Source organism: Pangasianodon hypophthalmus, chromosome 28 (genome assembly GCF_027358585.1).
Source record: "Pangasianodon hypophthalmus isolate fPanHyp1 chromosome 28, fPanHyp1.pri, whole genome shotgun sequence".
Taxonomy (NCBI): Eukaryota; Metazoa; Chordata; class Actinopteri; order Siluriformes; family Pangasiidae; genus Pangasianodon; species Pangasianodon hypophthalmus.
This window is the reverse complement of record NC_069737.1, coordinates 11,413,560-11,437,082: the sequence shown is the minus strand read 5'-3', so window position 1 is coordinate 11,437,082 and position 23,523 is coordinate 11,413,560. Positions and strand designations below refer to the sequence as shown.

At 40.2% G+C, this 23,523-nt stretch overlaps 1 protein-coding gene across 1 annotated transcript; it reads right to left on the bottom strand.

The window, feature by feature from the left end:
- Positions 1-1,226: 1,226 nt before the first annotated feature.
- On the bottom strand, positions 1,227-4,183 carry gpr75 (G protein-coupled receptor 75). The gene is made up of 2 exons (XM_026943103.3): positions 3,894-4,183; positions 1,227-3,263 (listed from the first exon to the last, which is right to left on the bottom strand). Exon 2 carries the CDS (start codon positions 3,172-3,174, stop codon positions 1,531-1,533), a length of 1,644 nt encoding a protein of 547 aa, XP_026798904.3. The 5' UTR covers positions 3,175-3,263; positions 3,894-4,183; the 3' UTR covers positions 1,227-1,530.
- Between the last annotated feature and the right edge of the window lie 19,340 nt (positions 4,184-23,523).

Genomic DNA, 23,523 nt, shown 5'->3' with positions numbered 1-23,523 from the left:
GTTAAATACAAGTATACACCAACAGGCTCTTACAATTTAGATAACTTGGAAACAAAATTGTTTCCTCTGTTTTAATGAAACAGCCCAGTGGTCCTTTCTAGAAAACAGATGTTCAGTGACGGTGAATGGAAATTGACCACCATTATGATATAGGTTGTGTAGAGCCCTACCTATTGCAGACTTTACTTCCAACAGGGCTTTACTGTTCATATTCCAGCAGGTAAAGGTTGTAAACAAATGTTGAAGGGCAGTAGATCTCTCAGTGTCATATTATGTCAGATATAAGCTCATGGATGCAAAACATAGAAAAAATACTTTTTTGAGATCTACTGCAGATGCAGGCAAATTAAATGAAAAACTGGTGGCTCTGTGGGGGCATTTTGCTGGCAGGGTTTGGTTCAGTTTGTCCTCTTAGAGGGAGGACACTGCAAAGCAAACTTATTCTGACAAAACATTTTTCGCCTGATGCGAGTGGTTTCTTACAGGATGACCCCACCCCAACCTACAGGAAACGAGGGGACACTGAATAGTTTGATGAAAATTATGTATATTATATGCTATGGTCTTCACAGTCACCAAATCTCAATGTAACTGAACACCTATGGGAGATTTTGAAGCAATGTATTAGACAGCACTCTTCATCATTCTTTGGAAGAATGGTGTTCCTCCCTCCAGTACAGTTCTAGGAACTAGGATTTAAGCATGTAAGCTGTTCTGGTGGCTTGTAGTGGCCTAGCACTTTACTTGGCTTTTCATTTATTTTACCCAGTAATTAATTAATTCACCCATTTCAACATCAGTTAAAATTTGCACTCTGAAAACAACTGCTTAAAACAGTCATTAATTTAAAATGAACATTTGCATTTTGAGTTGCTATAATATAGAATTAGCATGTTTTGAATGTTATTTTCATCTAGATACTCTGGACAATCTGGCTTAGACATATCATGTATTATATCTGAAAATAAATACTTAGAGTGTAGCTCTCCAGGACAAGTTAAACAAAGCTGACACAAAATATAATTGTACTTTCATAATGAAGCTGCTAAATGTTTAATTCTATTATTGATTTTTTTTTGGGTGTAACAAATCTATAACATTGATGATGGTTGACCATTTACATGATTTCACCTTATTCAGATGGGCCTCATCAGAATCTACAGTGAACCTACAGTGTGCTCCATCTCTCCCTCGGTTTAGTTCTTCAAAATGAAGTCAATAAAAAATACACTTGCAAAACATTTAATACGACATTAAATGTATAACAATTTCACAAATACTTTATCTTAATGAAAAGACACTTTCGCCACCAACTCCATGTCAGTGTAAAAATAGAATATCCTTAAGTCAAGGAACATCAGTAACACTTTGTGGATAGTCTGCATTACCATCAACTCTGTTTAAATGTGCACAGCCTCTCAAAGTCCAGCACTGAAAAACCACAAATGAACAATGTACATTCTCTTGTATATCATGTAAGCAAACACTGCAATTCTATTGCTCCATATATGCTTAGAAGCAGTACAGCATTCATACTGATGGTGTGGGGATCTGATGGGCTGAGGTACTGTCAAAGTCCTGCAGTGCCTCCTGGTGGATGTGATAATGCATGGCCATGAAGCTCTTAGCAAAGCCTGTAGTCTGAGAGTTCACTGGCTTCAGGCTGTTCGGAGAACTGGGTCCAGCTGAGGGACTGCTATTGTAGATGCTATAGTAGGGCTCTATGCGGGTGTTGATGGGTGTGGAGGTGCTAGGAGGATGGGATTTGCATTCAGTTGTGGCGCGCATACTGGGCATGCTGTTCCGAGACTGGCTAGGCCCGCATGCCTGGTCCACCAGCCTCCTCTGCGGCTTTGGCGAGAGCATATAGGCCGAGTTGGTTTCATGGTGTGAGGACTTATTGCGGTTTACCTCCAGGTTTCCCTTGCCCATGGCATGCAAACGGGTCTTGTGCTTGCAGCAGAAGGAGCCAAATGCCAGCCACTGGAGGAAGCAGAGCACACGGCGTCGCAAGCCAGCACTGTTCCTGGAGTAAACAAATGGGTTTATGCCCGACTTGAGAAAGATCAGAGCAAATCCACACAGCTCAAACTGGTAGTGAACGAAGCTGTTCTCAGGCGACAAAACATCCTGTGCCAAAGCCACACCCATGGGCAGGCAGCACAGAAGTACAGATATGACTATGACCACACATGTCACTACAGCCTTGGAATCCTTGGCTGTGGACAGGTTGGAAACAAACTGACAGCAGGTAGCATGTGTGGCAGCCCTGGACACCAGGGCCCGATTGCTACTCTTTGTAAAGGGGTGTGTCTGAACATGCTGAAGCTTGTTGTAGGTCTGGTTACGATATAGTGAGGGCACCTGGACAGCACACTGTATGCCCTCAAATCCAGCAGCAATGAAGGCTGGAGGAGCGGCTGGGGGACCTGTGGCACCCACCATGATAACAGAACACTTCCGAACCAGGGCATTCTTTCGCAGTGCCTGTGCAATCAGAAGATATGACATGGACACCACACCCACACAAAAAGCAAAATCTGCTAGGTACACATACAACACCACCTTTGCCCGATTCCCCGTGAGACCAAAGTGAGGCAGGCAGGGACCAGCACTCCTGGGGTAGGCTCTTAAGCTGACCAAGGCTGCCAGGGTGAAGCTAGAAGTCCACAGTAGGGCAGTGAGGGACAAAGTGCATGGGAAGGAAGCAGCATGGTTTGGCTGCTGGCCAAGTACCATGCGCAACCGATGCAGGGCGATGACTGCCACTGTTTCCAAAGACATGATGATGAAACCTGAGCTAGTGAGATGAAAGGCAAAGCAGAAGCCCTTTGATACACCACCTCCACTGTCCCCGACGTCCAGGAAAAGGATGAGAGCAAACATGGGTGCAGTAACGCAGCAGATGAACAGGTCGCAGAAGGACAGGTTCAGGATCATAAAGTCAAAGTTGGTACGGAACTTGCGGAATGCTGGATCAAAGAAGGAGAGGAACACTACCAAGTTGCCATAAGAGCCCAGGCAGAAGATAAGGACGAGGAGAAGAGAGCAGGAGGCCAGAGTAGCAGTGTGGATCAAGGCCCAGCCGCTGACAGGAGTCTGCCCAAGAGTGCTGTTGAAGGCTTGGCTCCTAGCAAAATCTGCAAGGTCCAAAGGCCAGGCAGTGCTGTTCATGGTACAAATGGAGTTGGTTGGTATTACAGCCTTAGACTACTTTGCCCATTGTGCAGCAATCCCCCAGCAGCGTGTTTTCTCCTGGAGTACTGATAGAACACAGAAAGAAAAACATGAGTCTTCCTCACCAGGAGCTCTCTGAAGATTAATATTAACAAAAATGCTATCCATGCGCAATCTAACCGAAGATCCATACCCTTTATGAATTATTTATGAATTACGCTACGTTCGCCTGAGCGATTAAATATGTTGTAAGCTGTAGCCTCTTAGTTTTGCTGTAAGACTTTAAACTAGCTGTTCTAGTGTTCGCCTTGTTTTTGACGATTATCTGTTATATGACATCTGTCTTTTTCATAGATGTATGTGTAGAAAACGGGGAGTTGATGATTCAGTACGTTGATTCAATACGTTGGAAATGCTAAATCGGTTATTTTTACTACGAGTATTTCACACGAACAGACCATTTCATATCGTTCACAACCAACCATCAGCGCCCCTGTATCTGATGGACAAATATACAGTAAATAGAAATGAAGCCCGGAAATATGCAGATTTCCTCCAGCCTGGACAAGAAGACACCACATCAATGCTCAGTTCGCATATTTTACCAAATTATAATAGCTATATAACGCCATATTTATATGTATCGCTTCTATCAACAGCATGGCGATTTTTACCTTATCAATAAAAAGAAATACATAAACAGAAAATGACCTTACCACATTGTAATTTCCTATTTTGATAATCTATACTGTTTCCAGTATGAATGTATATCTTGTAGCGCTAACAGAAATCGACTGTACTGAAATACACGCAATGTAGAGGAATAAAAAGACTGAATACAGCTGCGGCGCGCGCGCGGTAGCTGCAGCTCTCACCGATTGGACCAAACCTGTAAGAGAAGACACAGCATGCGCGTGCCCGTGAAAAACCGCTAAAGTGGCAGAAGCATGATGGGAAACTAACTGTCAGTGTGTCGTCAATTTGATTTACATCAATTTCCGGCCATAATCCAATACTTAAGGACGACACTGTTCTGAAATTCACAAGCTGATGTCTTATTATATCAGAAGGAAAACAGGAAAACATTTCCTCTAGTAATCTCGTGAGGTGTAGGGGCGGATTTCGGGTGTGAAACAATCTGAAATGTTTTATGACAGTTTAATGCTTATGCGTTGGTTAACTTAACGCACACAGAGCACAGTTGTATGCCTGTATATACATACGGCACCGTTGTGCTGTGTGTCAAACATTTTTTTGGTGCAGTAATTGCACTATAATGATGTTCATAAAAGGTCAACAGTGTCATCATTTCGACCACATTGGTTTATTTAATCACATTTTATTAGCTACCAGGTGCCATGGTGGGAAACTGGATTAACCAGTCAGGATCATGGATTTTCCCTGTTTCTGTTTCACCTAGGTACACTGAATGTAAAAAAAAAAAAAAAAAGAATCTCAGTGACTTGACACACACACACACACACACACACACACACACATATATACTGCTCAAAAAAAATTAAAGGAACACTTGGAAAACACATCAGATCTCAATGGGGAAAAATATCATGAAAAATATCATGCTGGATATACTGATATGGACTGGGTAATGTGTTAGAAACGAAAGGATGACACATTGTTTGATGGAAATGAAAATTATCAACCTACAGAGGGCTGAATTCAAAGAAACCCCGAAAATCAAAGTGAAAAAATTATGCAGCAGCCTAGTCCATTTTGCTGAAATTTCATTGCACCAACTCAAAATGGTACTCAGTAGTTTGTATGGCCCCCATGTGCTTGTATGCATGCCTGACAACGTCGGGGCATGCTCCTAATGAGACGACGGATGGTGTCCTGGGGTATTTCCTCCCAGATCTGGACCAGGGCATCAGGTGGACAGTCTGAGGTGCAACCTGGCGGCGTTGGATGGACCAAAACATAATGTCCCAGAGGTGTTCTATGGGATTTAGGTCAGGTGAGCGTGGGGGCCATTCAATGGTATCAATTCCTTCATCCTCTAGGAACTGCCTGCATACACTCGCCACATGAGGCCGGGCATTGTTGTGCACCAGGAGGAACCCAGGACCCACTGCACCCGCGTAGGGTCTGACAACGGGTCCAAGGATTTCATCCCAATACCTAATGGCAGTCAGGGTGCCATTGTCTAGCCTGTAGAGGTCTGTGCATCCCTCCATGGATATGCCTCCCCAGACCATCACTGACCCACCACCAAACCGGTCATGCTGAACGATGCTTCTCCAGACCCTTTCACGTCTGTCACATGTGCTCAGGGTGAACCTGCTCTTATCTGTGAAAAGCACACGGCGCCAGTGGCGGACCTGCCAATTCTGGTGTTCAATGGCAAATGCCAATCGAGCTCCATGGTCCCGGGCAGTGAGCACAGGGCCCACTAGAGGACGTTGGGCCCTCAGGCCACCCTCACGAAGTCTGTTTCTGATTGTTTGGTCAGATATATGGCCTGCTGGAGGTCATTTTGTAGGGCTCTGGCAGTGCTCATCCTGTTCCTCCTTGCACAAAGGAGCAGATACCGGTCCTGCTGATGGGTTAAGGACCTTCTATGGCCCTGTCCAGCTCTCCTAGAGTAACTGCCTGTCTCCTGGAATCTCCTCCATGCTCTTGAGACTGTGCTGGGAGACACAGCAAACCTTCTGGCAATGGCACGTATTGATGTGCCATCCTGGAGGAGTTGGACTGCCTGTGCAACCTCTGTAAGGTTTGGGTATCGCCTCATGCTACCAGTAGTGACACTGACCCTAGCCAAATGCAAAACTAGTGAAAAACAGTCAGAAAAGATGAGTAGGGAAAAAATGTCAGTGGCCTCCACCTGTAAAACCATTCCTGTTTTGGGGGTCGTCTCATTGTTGCCCATCTAGTGCACCTGTTGTTAATTTCATTGACACCAAAGCAGCTGAAACTGATTAACAACTCCCTCTGCTACTTTACTGACCAGATCAATATTCCAGGAGTTTAACTGACTTGATGCTATACTCTGATTAAAAAGTGTTCCTTTAATTTTTTTGAGCAGTATATATATATATATACATACATACAGTACTTTGCAAAACTCTTAGGAACCCTATTTTTTAGTACAAACTTTGTTATAGATTTTTATTTTTTGACTTCTACATTATTGATTCAGTACAAAAACTTTTTAGAATTCCAAACAGCACAAAGTTTTCCAGCACAAAATTAAATGTTACAGAAAAATGTTTGTATGTCAGTAAAGAAAGCAGCATATTACATAAGAGACCACTTTTCAGACAAAGGCCCTTAACCCTCAATGCTCCAGGGATGCCTATCATGGGATACAAGCTGGGATATGGAAAGAAAATTACTTTTCCACATAGGAAAATTTTATTGCTCAAAGCTTTTTAATATAACATGAGACTTAACAATGATTCTCACTTCTGTTTCATTTGACTCAGATGTTTCTCCTAAAATTCCTTAGACAGTTAGACAAAAAACAATTAGACATGAGGTACTTCTGTAATTAAAGGAGTCAAAACGGATAATTTATCTTCAAAAGCATATTGAACAACGGTCAGTCTCTTGCTTTAATCTCCTTCAAACTTTAGACTTGAACTTATTCAGTGGGTCAGCAAAGTACAGTAGCTAGCATTCAGAAGTACTACAGCTCTATTTCCATATTTCCATAAGCAAATAAAAGTGTAGCTCTTGTCATTGTATTATAATAGAAACATCTGTCACAATAATAACTTTGTAGTTGCCAAAAAAAAAAAAAAAAAAAATTCCGGGTAATGTACTCACATCCGTTTTCCTAAATTTTTCCTAAATCTGCATAAATTTGTTTCATTAATCTCTTTTATTTATTTAGTACAGTTGTGTGTAATTTTTTTTTTTTGTAGGACAAACAGAACTAAAAAGTCTTGCCAGATTTCAGTAATGTTGTTTTCTTTGTACTCACATGCGTACTGCATGTTGATAAATGCCAATTACATAAAGTCATAGTGCGTTCATGACACAGCTCTTTTGCATTTAGTTATGCCCACAAAACTTGATTAAAAAGGAAAAGCTCACAGAGAGCTGAAAGCACAAAATGAAAATAAACAAAGCAGTGAAAGAAAAGGAATATCTCAAAGTGGAAATGAATTATTCAATTTCATTCTCAGAAAAAAATCATATCCATTCCTTTCTAAACGTGTCATGGCTAAATCAGTAGTAGCTACTAAATCAGTAATAGTCTAATGTCAGCTGAATTATTTGCAGGGCATCAGCGTATGGCTACCATATGCACAGACTAGCCCGTCCTCCTTTTATACAGTGACATTCTTTATTAAATTACTAAATGCCTTATTTGTCATAATTTCTGGATTTTTGGCTTGCTTTCATTAATTATTAAAATAATATTAAGTGCATTAATATAAAACAAATAAGTTTCACAAAATTTTAATTAAATTTGTGTGTACTTGAAATAAGTAAGCTATTTAAACTTGACAGTGTATTCTGTGTATAAAATTGCAGTAACTCTCCAATTATACGACCGACTAGTGAGTCTCATATGTACAGTGGGATCCTGACCTAAAATCTGATGTTTTGTACAAAGCAGTTAACACGGTCAATATCACAAATTTGCTTACATTTAAATAGGGACTTAGAAATAGTGCAGAATCTTGAATATTAAATACTCATGTCGAACATTCAACTTCTTTGTTTTACATATTTCAAAATTCTAAAACTTTCTGTTTATTTCCAATTTAAATGGAAAGAAGTCCCAGATTTTGAATGTGGTCTCAGACTTTTGGACTCCACTGTGTATTTACACAAACTCAGGAGCTCTTGCAGGATACAAACATACAAATACAAACTGTAATGATGTTCATAAAAGGTCATAAACGTCATCATTAAGATCCCATATTTAACTGCCCCAGACATCAAGTGAAGCTCCCCTTAAGTTGGTTAATCACATTTTATTCGCTATCAGGATTAACCAATTAATATCATGCATTTTCCTGTTTCTGTTTGAAAGCTCCTAGCCAGCTACAGTTATATGAAAAAGTATTTACCCTCTTCCTGATTTCTTCTATTTTGCATATTTGCAAATATTCACACTTCATTGTTTCAGATCTTCAGACAAAATATAGTATAGGACAAAGTCAACCTTAGTAAACTTCAATTCAATTCAATTCACTTTCATTTGTGTCCTGCTTTTAACAATGGACATTGTCACAAAGCAGCTTTACAGAAATATATAAATTCTGGATATAAATTTTAAATTTATCAAATTATCCCTAATGAGCAAACCAGAGGCGACGGTGACAAGGAAAAACTCCCTGAGACGACATTAGGAAGAAACCTGAGAGGAACCAGAATCAAAAGGGAACCCATCCTCATCCGGGTGACACCAGATAGTGTGATTATAAATAATTTCCCTTATAACTGTATACTATATCAACAAAGTGCAATTGTGTAAACATGAACTTATTAGCAATTTATGAGTATGCGCATTAGAGTAATTTCTGAATTCATAATAGTTTTAACTTGAAGTCTATTGTGTTGATGTTATCAACTGTTCATTGATGGAGTGCAAAACCGTTCATAGTAATTGCAGTCCTAAGGCTATTCAAGGAAGAACATCCACAGCCATCTTTATGGTTTTTATGCAGTATCATCCACAGTAATCTGATGGTGATCTTTAGGCTGTTGATGTGGAGCCATCCTTAGCAGCAAGTGATTTCATCTGATGAGAACTACTTCTGTTTGGAGGGCATCAGGATGGATCAGGCAGATCCCCAGAGCAGAAAGGGTCAGGAGTAGCATCTGTAGCTCAGAGAGAAGGAGAGAGAGAGGGAGAGAGAGAGGGGAGGGAAGAGAGAGCACAGATTATTAGGTATGCTCTTATCATGAATGGTTAAAGAATGCGACAGTAGCTGAACATCCTAGTTTACCAGAACCCTCTATGCCCAGGAACCCTCCAGATCTTGCCTTTACCTAAGAGAAAGGCTATTAACAAAAGGCTTAACTAAGGCCTTAACAAATAGGTTTTCAGCCTAGATTTAAACACTGAGACTTTGAGTCCTGACCACTAATTGGGATACTGTTCCATAACTGTGGGGCTTTGTAAGAAAAAGCTCTTCCCCCTGCTGAGGCAGCACTATCAAAAGATATTCCAGAAGAGATGAGAAAGAAAGTTATTGAAATATACCAGTGTAGGGGTTACAAAGCCATTTTTAAGGCTCCAACAAACTGCAGTGAGAGCCACTATCTCCAAATGAAAAACAGTAGAACAATGGTGAATCTTCTCAGAAGAATGAAAATTGTCAACGGTCGGTGAAAGTTGGTGTCATCCTAAGGTGCAGCAATGACACATCCAGCAAGTCACTAAAAAACCTAGAAGAACTATGGACATGCAGTCCTTGCTTGCTTCAGATAAGGTCAGCATTCATGATTTCACCATTAAAAAGAGACAAATATGGTATCCGTGAGAGAGTTGCAAGACAAAAATCACTGTTAACCAAGAAGAACATATGTGGACAAAATTGTTGGTACCCTTCCAAGAAAAAGAAGAACCCACAACTACCTCTGAAATAATTTGAAACTGACAAACATTAATGGCATCACTCACTGTTAATTCCATGTTTAACACAAATCAGACATTACTTTTGATTTTCGATTAAACTGAATATTTTACATAATGAACCAAATGAAAATGACATGGGAAAAAAAAGATGGTACCTTAACTTAATATTTTGTTGCACCACCTTTAGCAGCAATCACTGCCAACAAGCGATCGCAGTAGTTTACAAGGAGACTTCTGCATCGGGTAACGGATATTTTGGCCCACTCTTACTGAGCAAACTGCTCTAACTGTCTGAGGGTTGAAGGGTGCCTTCTGCACACTGCATTTTTCAGATCTTTCCACAGATGTTCAATAGGATTAAGATCAGGGCTCATAGAGGGCCATTTAAGAATAGTCCAATTTCTTTTTTCCCAGCCATTCTTGAGTGCTTTTAGCTGTGTGTTTTGGGTCATTATCCTGTTGGAGGACCTGCAACTGAGGCAGAGCTTTCTGAAACTAGGCAGTATGTTTCTCTCCAGGATGCCTTGATAGTCTTGAGCCTTCATTGTGCCCTGCACAGATTCAAGGCCCCCTGTGCCAGACACAGCAAAGCAGCCCCAAAATATGACACCTCCATGTTTCACAGTAGGTATGGTGTTCTTTTCTTTGAAAGTCTCATTTTTCTGTCTGTGAACATACAGCTGGTATGACTTGCCAAAATGCTCTAGTTTTGTTTCATCAGTCCAAAGGACATTCTCCCAGAAACTTTGTGGCTTGTCAACATGCATTTTAGCAAATTCCAGTCTGGATTTTTTATGTTTTCCTTTCAATAATGGTGTTATCCTGGGTCTTCTTCCATGGAGCCCATTGTTGTTTAAAATGCAACGGACCTTGGAGTTCAGCTTGAATGGATGTTTTCCTTGGCTCTTTGTCTATCATCTGCACAATCCTTCTGATCAACCCAGGGTTGCATTTCTTCTTGCGGCCACGTCCTGGGAGGTTGGCTACAGTCCCATGGACCTTATACTTTTTAATAATATTTGCAACTGTAGTCACAGGAACATCAAACTGCTTGGAAATGGTCTTATTGCCTTTACCTTTCAGATGGCTATCTATAATTTTCTTCCTGAGCTCCTCAGACAACTCTCTCTTTTGCTTTCTCTGGTCCATGATACCATCCTACACAGTGGACCGTTTTCTCTCTTTAAATAGGCTGATTGGTTGTTACAAAGATTGAAGACACCTGTGACACTAATTAAGATTAAACAATTAGTTTGAAACATGATTAGAATGCAATGATTTCTAATCTTTTTTTTTTTTTATCTGTCTAGGCTGTTTTAGATTATCTTGGTAAAATAAACAATAAGTCATTTCTCTTCACAATTCTATTGGTTTAATCTATCACATACTATGGGCAGGCAGGTATATATGAGACTATTGCTTTTGGTTTAATCACTTTTCAGGAGCAATGAATCATTGTTTCAAAGAACTGTAAGGGTACCAACAAATTTGTCCACGTCTGTAAAGACTGGTCTTAAGTTTGCCTTAAAAAACTCCTTGATGGCCCCCAAGCATTTTGGGTTAATGTTCAGTGGACTTATGTGTTGAAAGTGTAATTTTTTCAAAGACATGGGTCGCGTTACATGAGATGTAATGCTAACACGGCGTTCCACAATAAGAACATCATACCAACAGTCAAACATGATGGTGAAAGTGTAATGGTCTGGGGATGCTTTGCTGCTTCAGGGCCTTGGCAACCTGCCATACTTGACAAAACCATGAATTCTGCTCTCTACCAGAAAGTCCTGAAGGGGGATATCCCTTCAGGTATCAGTCCATGATCTGAAGCTCAAGTACAACTGGGCTATTCAGGAAGACAACCTTCCGAAGCACAAGAGCAAGTCTAAATGGCTCAAAAGAAACAGAATTAAAGTTTTGGGGTGGCCTGGTTAAAGTCCTAACCTGTACCCCATTGAAATGCTGTGGTAGGACCTTAAACAGGCAGTTCATGTTCGAAATCCCTCTATTGTCGCTGAATTAAAGCAACTCTGCAAAGAAGAGTGGGCCAAAATTCCTCCACAGCAATGTGAAAGACTCCAGTTATTGGAAGCGTTTGGTTACAGTTGTTGCTGCTAAAGGTGACACGACCAGTTACTAGGTTTAGAGGGGCAATTAATTTTTCACATGGGTAATATAAGTTTTGCATAGACTTTTTCCTTCAATAAATGAAATGATCATTTAAAAACTGTCTTTTGTATTTCCTTTTGTTCTCCTTTGTCTTGCATTACACTTCTCTGAAACCATTTAGTGTGATAAATATGCATAAATAGAGGAAATCAGAGGGGTCAAATACTTTTTCACAGCATTGTAGCTACACTTTCAATTCAGGGATATCAATTAAGTACTGGAGATTTACTGCAGGAGAAGAAAATAAGGGTAGATCTGGGGTTATAAGATGGTATTTCCTCGCCTGTAATTTCTCCATGTTATTTTATAGCAAGATCATTAACAGGGTAAGATGGGTTAATGGTAGATCGAGCTTTTAATGATTAAATGAAAAATCAATGCCATCAATGCTTCTATTACTGGCTGGCATCAACCTAAATTGCAGGAGCATAATGCTATCAGTGTCAGATCAGTATATTAGTATAGTAGTATATTTCTTCATCCCTCCTGAAATTAATTTCTGGCTGTGCCATTGTATACTCATGCATTATATTTAGAAAATCCTAATGGTGCCTCATTTTAACAAACAATTATTTTCACTACATACTGTATATTTAATGCAAATACCATAAGAACATCTCCACCTCATGAAACACATTAAATAAATTTATATTAAAATATTTGTGATGTGCTTCATGATTTCTTGTGATAGTTTGTTGGTTGGGGCTGTACCTGTGAGAAGTGAGAATCCTGGAAAAATTATGGAATTTAGAAACTGTTCTTTCCAGACCTGGCAAAGTAATTGAAGAACAATTGCATGCAGGAAAGACTGGAAAACTCATGGAATTTTTCTTGTATTTCATGTTTGTGTTTTTAAACTAATTATGAGAAATGTGTATTTAACAATGCTTTGTTGCACCGCGAGAAACATCAGTATTGGCTCACAAAACATGGACACTCAGGGCGGGCCAAGTGTAAACTGTGTTGCAGGATGTTCAACATTTAAATACGGGAGAGGCGGCATTACCTAGCCATGTGAAGGGAAGAAACACCAGAATACACTCTCCAGCTTACGCTGACTATTTCACAATTACCCTCCATATCATGAAGACTTTGTGAGAGCCACTGATTGCAGGATCAGGATGCTTAGATCCTGTAAACATATGCTATATCGCCAAAACACCTGACAATCACACCCATATGTGGGCAGATCCCCAAACTGTTGCTACAAAGTTGGAACCACACAGTTGTCCTCAACTGTTATTATGCATTAAGATTTCCTTTCACTGTAAGTAAGGGGGGGCCTAGCCCAAATCTTTTCCAACACGACAAAGCAAAATCCATAAAGCAAGGTCCATAAAGACATGGTTTTTTAAGATCGTTGTGGAAGAACTCTAGTGGCTTGCACAGAGCCCTGACCCACGGAACACCTTTGGGGTGAATTGGAACACCAGCACCAATTTTGTTTAAAGTATTTATTGATTGCCATTTAGCATGTTACTTATCTTTTAAGATTAGTCATATTAGGACTGTTTGAACTAAATTCTTTATTTTGAAAATGATGAAAGTAACAGACGCTACAGCTAATTCAAATATATATGCATACAGTCATGGGAAAAAGAAAGTGCACCCTCTTTCAATTTTAGGTCACCAGCTTCTATATACAAACAAATAACCTCATGACACAAAAAAAAAAAAAAAAAAAAAAAACCCACAACAGATTTCAGTATGTAGTCATTTTTTTTCAAAAAGTAAACCAACATTCAGAAACCAGGTGGGAAAAAATAAGTACAGCCTATAATTCAGTAACATGTAGAACCACCTTTAGCAACAATAACATGAAGTGAATGTTTTCTGTAGGAGTTTGTTTGAGGGCATTCTTTTATGCACAGCTATCTTAAGATCCCACCACAGCATCTCAATGGGGTTGAGGTCTGGACTTTGATTTTCTTCTTTAGCCATTCAGATGTCGATTTGCTGGTGTGCTTTGGATCACTGACCTGTTGCATGACCCCATTTCGGGCCAGCTTAAGCTGCTGGACAGATGGCCTTACATTTGTCTCAAGAATTTTCTGGTATAAAACGGAGTTAGTCATTGTATTAATGACTGCAAGTTTCCCAGGTCTGGTGGCTGCAGAACAAGCACAACTCATCACTTTCTACCACCATGCTTAATAGTTTGTATGAGGTGTTTGTGGTGATACGCTGTGTTTGGTTTTCACCAAACATGGCATTGTGCATGATAACCAAACATCTCCACCTTGGTCTCATCAGTCCAAAGGACATCGTTCCAGATCTTTGTGGTTTGTTCAGATGCAGATTTGCAAACCTAAGTTGTGCTGCCTTATTCTTTTTGGAACGAAGGGGCTTTTTCCTTCTATGAAAGCCATACTTGTTCAGTCTTTATGATTGTATTGTCATGAACAAAAACATTTAAATGTACTTACAGAGGCCTGTAAGTCACATGATGTAGCACTTGTGTTTTTCTTTATATCTCTGAGCATTAAATGGTCTGACCTTGGACTGAATTTGCTGGGACACGCACTCCTGAGAAGATTGGCAACTGTCTTGAAGGCTCTCCATTTGTAAACAATCCTTCTCACTGTAGAATAGTGAATTTTAATTCATTTGGAGATGGTCTTATAACATTTCCCAGACTGATGAGCAGCAAAATTGCTTCTCTGAGGTCATGGCTGATAGACTTTCTTCTTGGCATGATGTACACACTGATTGCTCCAGAACAGCAAACTGCCAAAAGCTTTTATATACGTAGTCAAACTTCTTGATGATTAACTAACCTTGTGCATTTCATTAGTAACATGTGGCTGCTAATTACTCTCTTAATGATTGTGGAGGTAGTAAGGGTGTACTTATTTTTCCCACACAGTTTCTGAATGTTGGTTTACTTTTTGAGAAAAAAAAAAGACTATTTGTTGTACCTGAGGTTATTTGTTTGTTTATAGAAGTTAGGACTATAGGCTGTACTTAGGCTGTACTTTCTTTTTCCAATGACATTAAATTGAAGTAAATAACACTTAATATTTGGATGCATATCCCTTGCTTGCAATAACTGCACAAGCTTGTGATGCTATTCCAGATTTGTACTGCAGCTTTTTTCAGTTTAAGGGTTTTTTTTCAGTTGTTTAGGGGGTTTCTCCCTTTGTTCTCCTCTTCAGGATTTGAAATTAATGCTCCCTTGTGTTAAGGTCTGGTGATTGACTTGGCCAGTCTAAAACTTTCTACTTTTTTCCTCTGATGAAGTCCTTTGTTGTGATGGCAGTGTGTTTTTGATCAGCTAGCACCAGAGATAGCCAGGACACTATGCTCGAGTAAACCAGCCAGTACAACCGGAAAGGCTCGGAGCCGGCGTTGCAACCATAAACAAAGACCGGGTGAGTGAGGTGGGCTATGGGCTAGGCTAAGGCTAAGTCCTCACTGATGATGTTACCTATCATCTTTCTCACCAATGAACGGTCTCTGGCAAAAAAGATCAAATGCTGATGAAAAAAAAGATCACTCAGAAAATGCTGATGGACTGCAATGTGTTGTTTTTCACAGAAACCTGGCTCAACTGCAACAAGCTGAATCAGTGCTATTGAGCTAGTGGGCCATAACATCTTCAGGGCCAAGAGAACAGTTGTGGAAACTGGTAAAGGAAAAGCTGGATGTGTTTGCATAAGGCTTGGTGCATGGATACTGTTGTTTCTGAGACCCAATGTTCTGCTTATATTGAGTTCTGCATTAAGTGTAAACCCTTCTAACAGCCCCGTGAGTTCATAGGTACCATAATCGCTGCCATCTATGTCACTCCGGATGCTAATGCCAAGTCAGCCATGAAAGAACTTGGTGCTGCTATTGGCAAGCTGCAAACTGCACGCCCAGATTCCACCAGAATGTCTTCTGTCCCACAATACCCTGGATCATGTCTACACCAATATTACTGAAACCTACAGAGCCTGCCCCCACACTTCAGCTAATCCGATCAACTGTCCCTGCTTTTACTCCCCAAATACACCCCATTATCAACTGTGTAAAGCCCTCAGTCAAAATTGTAAAAATGTAGCTACAGGGAGCAGACTCTTCACTACAGCACCAGTTCCAACACAGGGACTCTCTGTTCACCCACAACTCTGTACCTGTTCATAGCTTGAACTCAATAATCAAGTTTGCAGATGACACCATGGTGGTAGGCCTGATCAGCAATGATGATGAGATGGCATACCTGGCATACCTGTCTCTCAACACCCAGAAGACCAAGGAGCACATTGTGGACTAGCAGATCAAGAAGAGCCACACACACACCCCTATCTACACCAATGGGGCTGAGGTAGAGCGGGTGCCTGACTTTAAGTTCCTGGTTGTCCACATCCCCGAGGACCTGACCTGGGCCATCAACACCTCCACCCTTATTAAGAAGGCATGTCAGCATTTTTACTTTCTGAGGAGTCTAAGGAAAGCTCACCTATCTACTCAGATAGTAGTGAGCTTCTATCACTGTACCATTGAGAGTATACTGACAAACTGCATCTCAGTGTGGTATGGCAGTTGCTCAGTCTCCACCTGGAAGGCCCTCCAGCGAGAGGTCAAAACCGCCCAGCACATCACTGGTGCCGAGCTACCCTCCATCACAGATATCTATCACAAACATTGTCTACGGAGATTGAAAGGCATCATCAAGGACATCTCTCCCCCAGCCATAGACCTTTCTCGCATCTGGGAACCTCCACTGCTGTACAAGCAGGCTAAAAACAGCTTCTTCTCCTCAATAATCAACATACAGAACTCCTCACAACATTGCTAATTCCACCATCCTCCAACAAGCCATTTCTTTATTGATTTTGATGTATGCTTTGGGTAATTGTTTTGCAGTAAAATTGACTGGTATTTGTAGCTGTTCAGCCCTCCAAGCCCCAGTTCTGGCTGAAGAAAAGCAGCCCTAAAGCATGATGGTGCCACCACCATGCTTAACCTTGGGTATGGGGTTCTTCGGATGATGTATTTTTTTTTCGCCAATTATTATATTATATTATTATATAATAAATATTGAACTATTATTTATAATAAATATTGAGCACGCTCCCCTTTCTCATTCTGCTGCTGTGCTGCTCTCTCTCTTTCTCTCTCTCTCTCTTTTTCATGCATGACTATGTAGAACTATGTGAGCATACATGACTTATCCAGCAGCTGTCCTTGTTTATTAGAAATATTTTATCTTTGAATATACTGACCTTGGCTGTGTTGATAAATCACCATTCCTCCTTTCTCAGTCACTGTTTTTGCCTTGAAGAGATGAACTATTGCACACTATTGCACTGGCCCCCACCCTTCTGTTTCTGTGTGTACATATATAGTCTTGTGTTCCACAATAAACTTTGAGAGCTTTGCTGTCTGAACCTCGTGTCAGTGTGTTTCATTTAGCAACTTTCCCCAGCGTTGGTACAGAGGCAGCTGTAGCGGTGTGAACTCGGACAACACCATTTTCAGAACTGAACCCAAGAAACCTATCATTATACCTTTTGGAACTAGTCTCATCAGAGAATACACATTTTGACAAATGTTTTGGGGTGATTTAGTTGGGCTTGGATGTTTTTTGTGAGAAAGGGATTCTGTCCAGGCGTGTGAAGAATACAAGATATTGTTGTCACATACAGATAGTAATCAGTACTTGTTAGATATTCCCCAGCTCCTTTATTGTTGCCATAGGTCTCTTGGCACCCTCCCTGGTAAGTCTTTGTCTTGTCCTTTTGTAAATTTTGGAGGGATGTCCTGTTCTTGGTAATGTCACTGTGGTGCCCCATTTTCTCTACTTGTTGATGATGGCCTTCATGGTGTTCCATGGTACATCTAATGTTTTGGAAAATCTTTTATATCCCTCTTCTGATTGATATCTTTTGACAAGTGAGATACTGTACATGCTTTGTAAGTTTTTTGTGGACCATGGCTCCAGCAGTCAGATGAAACCAAGATGATGATGTCAAGAAAATCCTATAGAAACAGCTTTGAGATTGAATGTGATTGGTTCATTCTGAGTACAGCCACATCCCCAATTATAAAACGATGTGCACAAGTATGCAACCAGGTTATTGTAGCTTTTTTTATTTTTCCTATTTTCCCTAAAATGTTTTTCACTTAATTTTTATACCTTGTAATTTCCTGGATATACATTATATGACCAAAGGCTGTGGACACCTCACCATCACACCCATATGTGGGCCTTCCCCAAACTGCCACAAAATTGGAAGCACACCATTATATAGTTTGTACTTCATTGGTACTAAGGGGCCTAGCCCAATCATGTTCCAACATGACAGTACCCCTGTGCACAAAGCGAGGTCCATGAAGACATGGTTTGCCAAGTTTGGCATGGATAAACTCAAGTGGCCTGCACAGAACCCTTACTTCAACCACACTAAACACCTTTGGGATGAACTGGAACACTAATATGCCCCAGGCCATCTAGGCCAACATCAGTACCTGATCACCCTAGTGCTCTTGTGGCTGAATGGGCAAATCCCCACAGCCACGCTCCAAGATCTAGTGGAAACCTTCTGAGAAGAATGGAGATTATTGTAACAGCAATGGGGGGACTAAATCTGGTGTAGGTACCATGCATCCACAGATAGCTAGTTTTGCCGGAGTCGCTGCTTGCACTCTGCACGCAAAGTACATTGTCCTTAACCATTAGAGGACAAAAGCTTACCTAACAATCTCTCCCTCTCTCTCTCACTCTCTGTTGAGCTACACAAGCTCTCCGGACCTGCCTGACCCATCCTGATGCCCTACTTCTGGTTGGAGTTTTCATCGGTAAAGTTTGCTTGCTGCTGCTGGGGATGGCCCCATATGGACGGCCTGAAGAACCGTTTGGATTGCTGGGGATGGTGCCACCTGGCGGCTGGGGAGATGGCTTGGGGATTACATATGGGGAGTTGTACTGTGATGGCTTGGGACCGCGATTGCTGTGGTGGCTTTGGGGCTGCAGTTGCCACGAGCACCTTCACACTCAGGACTCCATCAGTTGACAGTGGATAGATTTTAACCAACCAGACTTCTTGCAAAAACTGTGATGAATGGTTGCACATTTGCATTATTTGTCCATATAGTACACAATAATAGAAGGGATTTATTTATTATTGCACTATCTGTTGCACCCAGATGAAGATGGGTTCCCTTTTGAGCCTGGTTCCTCTCAAGGTTTCTTCCTCATATTGTCTCAGGGAGTTTTTCCTTGCCACCGTTGCCTCTGGCTTGCTCATTAGGAATAAATTCACATATTTCCAATATATTTTTTGAATCCATTTATTTCTGTAAAGCTGCTTTATGACATTGTTAAAAGTGCTATACAAGTAAAATTGAATTGAACTGAATGATAGGGGCACACTTTTATTAAAGGACTTTACAGCAACTGGAAGTATGTAACATAAGTGTATATCTCCCCTACCCCAAACCATCAAAAGGACTTCACCAACTTTTGTTCAATCTCTCTGGGTCCAACCAGATGAACCATAAAAAGAGAGACTCTCTCTCTTGGGCTGGTCATCATGCGTGATCTGGCTGAAAAGAAGAGGCCTACTTTTCTCTCATCTGAGATTGTAATGAGATTGTAATGATCATTAATGAGCTGTAGCATTATTCCCATTAACATTACTGTGCATTTGAATTTATTTTGTCATTGGAAATATTTTTATAGTTTCTATCACTGGCTATCCACCATGTTAAAAGACATGGTGGCTGGTTAGTGATAGAAGCTATAAAAATATTTCTATAAATGTAAAATATTATGCCTGGGGCATGTCATGTTTCTATTCCCTATGGCTTTCCTTGTTTCACATACCAGGAGGTGCCACCATGTATCTCATATGGTTCATTGTTATTCATCGTTTATAAGCACAGCGTGAACGTGCACATGGACACGTGAGCTCTAGAGCAGAGTATGTGTACTCTTTCCCTCTCTCTTTTGCCCTTGCGCACACACATGCATTCCTTTCCTCTCTCTTTCACACACATGCAAGTCTTCTTTGTCTCTCCCTTTTTAGAATAGTAACTATAGTTAATAGTTAATTGGTGTTTATTCTTTTCTATGTATTTCAATAAATGCTATATTACTGAACATCTTATTGCCTTGCTGTGATTATTATTTTGATATTGCAAGAAGCCAAACTATTCAGAACTAAGCTTTCAGAAACCAAGTCATTGATTATTATTGTTCTCTATAAAAATTGAGGTTTTAATAATTTTGTCTTATTCAAAGGTTAGTAATCAATATTGAACTGTTGACTAAGTCTAATTGTGCAGTTTTAAACTTATTATATTTATCAGTTTAAGATTAACACCCATCACAAATGCCATTTATTGTTGGAATAAAAGCTGAAGGGCTGAATGACAGTATATCATCATTCTCAGATCAAGAGACAACCAAGATTCTGCCCATGGTACCACTTGTTGTGGATGGCATAATGTAATATATTGCAGCATAAAGTGATATGAATGCATGTAAGACATTACTCAGCTCATACTTGGTTGAGAATTGCCAGAGAAGTTTCTCTTTGACATCTGCCAGTGGCTAAAAGCCTAGAATAGAGATCAACTTAAACTGCTCTTGACAAACAAAATCAACTGATCAGCCAGGCATCAATCTCAGCAAGCAATCTTTAAATATGCCTTTGATATGATTTTACTTTACATTTTGCCTGTGCCATCTGTCTGCACCTTGTGAGTACTCAATTAGTGTCAATTATGAAGTGAAGTGACTTGTGGCCAAGTATGGTGACCCATACTCGGAATTTGTGCTCTGCATTTAACCCATCCAAGTGCACACACACAGTAGTGAACACACACACACACCGTGAACACACACCCGGAGCAGTGGGCAGCCTTTTTTTGCGGTGCCCGGGGAGCAGTTGGGGGTTTCGGTGCCTTGCTCAAGGGTCTCACCTCAGTCTTGGTATTGAGGGTGGGAGAGAGCGCTCCAATCATGATTGGATCACCGTCTGACCCCGAAGAACTTGCCCAGGCAACTGAATGCTTAGAATCAAATTTCCACTACACTATAGATAAAGTAGCTCTGTGATGCAGTAGACTTTTGTCAGGGTCTACTGTGGGCGTGTTAAGGTCCAAAAGGAGGGAAAAAAAAAAGATGGCTCAACCCGCAAGTACTCTTTAGAGTATGGTGATGTTTATTTACAGGTGCACCGAAAATCCAATAGTCCAACCGTGAGAAAAAAAAAGAATACAAAAACAAAAAATTAATAATTTACAAGTGAACCGTCCCAGAAAAATACAAAGTACCAAAGCAACCAAAAATAAATAAATTAATAAATCAAGATATATATATCTATACAAATATATACACAAAATCAAAAGTATCCACACTATACAAGGGGTTTTCACCTCACGGCACCGCAGTAGCACGTTTGCTTTGACTTGGTGAACAAGCCCCAACTGGAGTCTGGATGAGGCTTATAAAGGCCAGACTCCGCCCCTTTTTTGGGTACACCATTAATAGGTATGTTTTCCGGGTACATTGTCTTCTACATTAAGATAATTCATAATAATGTAACCCTTAAAATCAAACAAACATTATACAAACAAACTGCATTAAATATAACCATAATAAAACCAACATCAATAACGCAGTCTAACTCTTTTGCAGGTTAGAACTCTGATACCCCCACATAAAGACAAGACATGGTTTCACCTGGTTCTGGTCCATTGCGCCTGCGCCGTGCAATCTGATGACATCTTAAGGGTTCGCTGCCATGGGCTCGTGTTTGCCAGCACAGCTCCAAGGAACCCTGTTATACCAACAGATAACACAGACGTTTAACAATAAAACATAAAACAAATGAAAAATGAGTATGTGTGATATGTTCTGAGGGAATAATGAAAGGAGAGTATGAAATGTGGATGAATGACCAAGCGCTATCAGATCGCGTGTGCACCCGCTTTCCAAACAGCATTACGAGGTAACAGATGGGTGCGTGTGGTGAATGAATGTGTATGAGTGCGTACAAAGGAGCGCCAGTGCTGCCGCTTGCTGCGGTGAAGAAGGTCACTTCTTCACAAGCTCCACTAAAAAGAAAAATAATTGGAAAGAAAAAACTAGTACCCTGGAATAACGATCACGCACGCACCTTAAAACAGATCACTCGAAAATTAGACCATAAATGGCATCAACCTCAATTGGTAGTATTTCAAACAGCATGGAAGGAGAGAGTTCTGAGCTATAGAAAAGCTCTTGGTGCTGCTAGATCAATGTATCTCTCCACCTTAATGGAAGATAACGAAAATAGAAAAAACTAGATTCTTATTTAATACTGTAGTAAAATTAACTAGGAATAAGACCACAGGAATAGAGACATATACACAATCATTATATAGGAGAGATGACTTCATGAATTTTCTCAATGGTAAAATTGAAAATATCAGCAAAAAAATCAGACTATTAATTTAAAACCAGACGGTTTTATAACTAACCCTGTAGATAATAATATAGTGATAACAGATCAATGATTAGAATGTTTTACTCTCCTTTGAGAGACCAAACTAATTTCACTAATTTCCTCATCAAAATAATCAACTTGTATACTAGATCCCTTACCTATGTATTTCTTCAAACAGATAATTCCAGAAGCAATTGACCCTCTTCTAAAAATAATCAATTCTTTCCTTAGCACTGGCTATGTACCTAAATCTTTTCAACTAGCAGTTATCAAACCCATGATTAAAAAAACCTGAACTCAACCCCTGTCCATTGTCCAACTACAGGCCAATATGAAATCTCCCCTTTATCTCTAAGATTCTAGAAAAGTTTGTAGCACAGTAGTTATGCTCATAGTTACATAGGAATACTATTCATGAAATGAATCAATCAGGATTTAGGCCTCATCATAGCACAGAGACAGCGCTGGTTAAAGTGGTAAATGACCTACCACTGGCCTCTGATCAGGATTGTGTCTCTTCCTTGTGTTGCTTGACCTTAGTGCAGCGTTAAGGAAACGTCCCTCTCCTGGCTCAGTTCTTATTTGACGGATCGTTATCAGTTTGTAGATGTAAATGTTGACTTCTCTACGCATAATAAGGTTAAGTTTGGTGTTCCACAAGGTTCTGTTTTAGGCCCACTGCTCTGGGCAAATTTACTTGTAAACATGGTATTAGCTTCCACTGTTATGCTGATGACACACAGTTGTATGTTTCAGCAAAGCACATTAGACACTGAATCTGTATTATCTTTCTTTTACTTAATTCTGACAATTCTTCTCAAGACAGAAGTATTTGTACTAGGACCACATCCACAGCTTTCTGATTACATAATAACTCTGGATGGCCTGGATGGATCATGTGCAGCAGTAGTTCATGCTTTTGTTACCTCTAGGTTGAATTATTCTAATGCCTTGCTGTATGTATGTTCCGGTAGGTAAACAAACAAACTCCATTTGGACCAGAATGCAGCAGCAAGAGTCCTTACTAAAACCAGAAGATATGAACACATCAACCCTATCTTATCCACAGTGCATTGGCTCCCAATCAAATTTTGTATTGATTATAAAATATTATTATTGAGCTACTCAGTACCTGAGCCAACTTTTGATCTTTATGATCCATCATATTTTAGACAGCATATTGACTTTTCAAGTATTGACTTT

Bases quoted from the DNA above. Each gene is read 5' to 3' on its own strand.
- gpr75 (XM_026943103.3), bottom strand. From the start codon at position 3,174: ATGAACAGCACTGCCTGGCCTTTGGACCTTGCAGATTTTGCTAGGAGC.